Source organism: Athene cunicularia (assembly GCF_003259725.1).
Source record: "Athene cunicularia isolate RWA chromosome 11 unlocalized genomic scaffold, athCun1 chr11_part1, whole genome shotgun sequence".
Taxonomy (NCBI): domain Eukaryota; kingdom Metazoa; phylum Chordata; class Aves; order Strigiformes; family Strigidae; genus Athene; species Athene cunicularia.
Genome location: NW_020799113.1, coordinates 12,164,301 through 12,168,612, shown reverse-complemented (window position 1 = coordinate 12,168,612; position 4,312 = coordinate 12,164,301). Strand labels below are relative to the sequence as shown.

Sequence of the window (4,312 nt, the reverse complement as noted above, 5' to 3'; positions counted from 1 at the left end):
AGGCCCCCGGGTGCCCGCGGGCGTGGACGGGAGCCCTGCGGGCCTGCCTGCCGGGCAGCGGGAGCAGCCGCGGCAAAGGTAGCGGCGCCGCCATCGCCTTACGCGCAGCGTCCTCGGCGGCTTTTGTGGCCGCTGCGAAATCGTGTCCCTCGGGAGGTCTCGGTAGCGTCTGTGCCTCGCCCCTCCCCAGAAGGGTGGTGAGAATAGCTGCGTCAACAGGTCGGTGCGTTCTGGTGACCTCGAGGACAGCGTTTTTCTTCATCCAGAACTGGGAAACCTTGAAATACGTGTTTTCCTTTTACCTCTTTTCTGTGGGTTAAACTTTTTCAAGTTTGTGCAATCTTTTGCATAATTCGTGTTGCAGTAGCTAATACTTTCTAAAATGACACCCAGTGTACCTTACTTTGTCACTGTTGCTTAGGGGCTTTTTCCTAGTGCGTGCAAACAAAGATAACGTAATAACAAATACTGCATATGGGGGGGGGTTTACCTGTAATAAAGTTTTTGTAACTAAAAATACCTTTAAGCTTTATTTCCATTTCTGTACTTGTGTTTACTTGGTCTGTAATTGTATGGTTTTGATAGTTTGGTGGGTTAAATGTATTATGCTGTTAACACTTACTTACAGCTAACTTGTAGTTTTTAACTTAGCTGTAGAAAAATAATTTCTCTGACTTTCCCATCGTGATGCATTATTCATCTTTGTGTTAACAAGAGTGATGAAAATGTAGGCTTTGGGCAGGTTTAGGCTTGGTAAATTACAGTTTACAGCTTTACCCGGTTTCTTCCTTGCATGCTAATATCCATGGCCTGGTCCACAGATTCCTGCTCATTTGGATGGTCCTCAGTTGTGGAAGGTGTGTGTGAAGGCTGGCCACCTACAGAAACGGTGATAGAGCAGGGCTGGACATTCTTGTATCTTAGAAAGCTAAGTGGAAAGTACATCTACGCGTAAGGTCTTTTGCAGAGTTTGTAGGTTGCTTAATTTACCTGTTGAATGGGCTCTGAGAGGCGTAATTAAAGAAACCAGAGCTCACCCAGCTTGTCAGACTGCCTAGGGAACTGGTTTAACACAGTGGTTTTCACCAGTGTTATCTGCGGGTTACTGGGCATCCCTTGATCAGGACATACAGGTTCAGGTAAGATGAAGCACACACAGGCAGTTCTGAAATGTGTGTGTTTACAGTATTTGAAGGGAAACACTTTCAGAATTTTACACATGAATATGCATGTGACTTAAATCTCTTTTCAAGCGAACAGCATGATCAGAATTTGTTCTCCTGTGTACAATCATTCTCTGTGTATAATTTGTTCTAGAGCGTAGAAGTGCAGTGTGCTGTCATGAGCCTCCCACCTGTGGGTGTTGGGGAAGAATAGCAGCAGTGCTCAGTTGTCACAGGCCTTATCATTTGAATCCCCTTGCAACAAGCTGGCATAGCATCACTTCCCCAGAACACGTACTTGATTTGTTGCTGAGACCTTAAACTTTTCATCTAAGCTGGAATGCTTTACAGTAGGAAAATAAGGCCAAAAGATACAAACATCCCTGTTATCTCTACAGTATCAGTTAAGGCCCAGCATTGAAAACCACTGTATGGTTTTTTTTTCTGAAGATGGGGACTGGATGTTTCTAGTCGGGCAAGCCTGAGATGAAGGAGGAGACTTTGGAGGGCTGAGATGATGCTGTTATTGGGCATGTGAGACTCATAAAATCAGTGGCTGAATACTGAATCTTAGACATTCATGTTTTTTCTAGCTCTAGACTGGAGAGCTGCTTCTGTAGAAGAACTTGAGATTGCCTGTCTGTGATTACTTTTTTGAATGTCAAGGCATAAGTTCTTTTGCATGTTGGAATCTCTTAGTTGCTTTGCTTCATGCCCTGAACAGGATGCTGCTCTGAGGTATCTAGTCCAAGTATGAGTAAGTTGGTGGGTGAAATGATGCTAAATACGGGAAGTTTGCCTATTGCCTAATATTCCCAGCAAGGAGGTTTATTTTGAGAGCTTTGTACATACGTGACAGATACAGAGCTGGTGTACTTGCAGAGAAGCACTTAAGGTGATTGAGAATTTTACTGTGTAATGGAAGCCAATTTTTGATAGCATTTTACTTAACCTATAATGGTAAGGTGTATTTTTTTCAAAATGGAGTGTTTATTTTTTTCCTGGTAGTGGTAATGATTTCCTTTTGCACAAGAAGGAGGTGCAGGAAAAAGTGTAGCATCCATAAAATGTTAAGAAATATGGTATGCTTGAATGCTTGAGCAAGCTGGTTGGACAGACAAATGTTAACTTTTGTCTGGGGACATTTGAAAGGATAGAACCTCAGTGTAAGCTCCACTGAACTTAAGACTTCATCAACAGTGCCTTTTCATGTTATGGGAAATGTTTGAATACTTACTTGTTAAAATTAATTCTCCAACTTAACCTTCTGAATTTCTTATTTGGGAAATTCAATAAAAATAATTGTTTTTCTGGTGTCTTTGCAAATGGTTTAATTCAGGAAGCTGAGGCAATAATGTGCTTTACAAGCTATGGGCCTTAGTAACAGAGTCATGAGAATGAAGAGTCCTGGGAAAAAAGTGGTGTAGTAATCTTCCTTGATACTGTGTTTCAAATTTTTTTTTTAAATTATACAGTAAACATGATTACTGAAAAGGTCATATCGGGAAGTACATTTTTTCATTAAAAATGGCTAGTTACTCATCTAGTGCTCCTAGCTGTTACACATAAGTGATCAGGGTGGGATATTTCATAGATAGGTAAATAGGTAATATTCCTTCCAATAGGTAAATTCCACTTCAGAATAATTAGCGGAACTTCTTCCCTTGTTAAATGTGTATGTCATATGAATGTCTGGATACTCTTAAGTAATCTATGCACAGTTTGCATTACATGTTTCTTTTGCTTTCGTTTGTGTCTTAATTTCTTTCAAAGCTTCTTTGTAAATCAAAAATTAGTGCAGGCAGAGGAAAATAAAATATGGTTAGACACTCATTCTTTTTTCTCTCTTCTGTTACAGAAATGAGCCGTCAGACTGCTACAGCACTACCTACAGGTACTTCAAAGTGTACGCCATCCCAGAGGGTGCCTGCACTGACTGGCACTACAGCTTCCAATAATGACTTGGCTAGTCTCTTTGAGTGTCCTGTGTGTTTTGACTATGTGCTGCCACCAATTCTTCAGTGTCAGAGTGGCCATCTTGTTTGTAGCAACTGTCGCCCCAAACTTACGTGCTGTCCAACTTGCCGAGGCCCGCTGGGCTCCATTCGTAACCTGGCTATGGAGAAAGTTGCCAATTCTGTACTATTCCCCTGTAAATATGCCTCTTCCGGATGTGAGATAACTTTGCCACACACAGAAAAAGCAGACCATGAGGAGCTGTGTGAGTTTAGGCCTTACTCCTGTCCATGTCCTGGTGCTTCATGTAAATGGCAAGGTTCTCTGGATGCTGTAATGCCACATCTGATGCATCAACATAAGTCAATTACAACACTTCAGGGAGAAGATATAGTGTTCCTGGCTACAGACATTAATCTTCCTGGTGCTGTTGACTGGGTTATGATGCAGTCTTGTTTTGGCTTTCATTTCATGTTAGTATTGGAGAAACAGGAAAAATATGATGGTCACCAGCAGTTCTTTGCAATTGTACAGCTGATAGGAACACGCAAGCAAGCAGAAAACTTTGCTTATCGACTTGAGTTAAATGGTCATAGGCGGCGATTGACTTGGGAAGCAACTCCTCGATCTATTCATGAGGGAATTGCAACAGCCATTATGAATAGTGACTGTCTAGTCTTTGACACCAGCATTGCACAGCTCTTTGCAGAAAATGGCAATTTAGGCATCAATGTAACTATATCCATGTGTTGAAATGGCAATCAAACCTCTTCAGGCCAGTGTTTAAAACCGTTGTGTTTAATTTAGCAGAAACTAGGGTAACCATCTTTGACGGTCAGACAAATTATGTGGTAGATGGAGGGTAGACATATATGAAGGTAAATAAAAGGAAAGGCTGTTAAATTACAGGAAGCAGTTGCATGTAGTAATACTAATATATTTAAAAGAAGTCAACAGTAAACCACTGAAAATATATATACCCCCAAGATGGGCATCTTTTGTATTAAGAATTGATTCTACAGGATATGTTGTAAAATAATTCTAAAAACTTGTTTGTAGATTGATTGTACTGTTGAAAAGGATACTGTTTCGTGTTTTTGTTTGTGTTTTTTTCCTCCCCCCTTTGACTGACAAGCCATGTTGAGCGGTCTGGTCTCTGGCCACTGCTTCCCCTCCTCCCCGCCCCCCCCCCT

General features: G+C 41.5%; 1 protein-coding gene across 3 annotated transcripts; it reads left to right on the top strand.

The window, feature by feature from the left end:
• The first annotated feature begins 7 nt into the window (after nucleotides 1-7).
• On the top strand, nucleotides 8-4,306 carry SIAH1 (siah E3 ubiquitin protein ligase 1). 3 transcript variants are annotated; one of them, XM_026856550.1, is made up of 2 exons: nucleotides 8-78; nucleotides 3,022-4,306. In XM_026856550.1, the coding sequence occupies exon 2, from the start codon at nucleotides 3,024-3,026 to the stop codon at nucleotides 3,870-3,872; it is 849 nt and encodes a 282-aa protein (XP_026712351.1). In that variant the 5' UTR covers nucleotides 8-78; nucleotides 3,022-3,023; the 3' UTR covers nucleotides 3,873-4,306. The 3 variants fall into 3 exon arrangements, with proteins under 3 accessions (XP_026712351.1, XP_026712352.1, XP_026712350.1); XM_026856551.1 differs by lacking the exon at nucleotides 8-78 and adding an exon at nucleotides 98-223; XM_026856549.1 differs by lacking the exon at nucleotides 8-78 and adding an exon at nucleotides 237-857.
• Nucleotides 4,307-4,312: the final 6 nt, after the last annotated feature.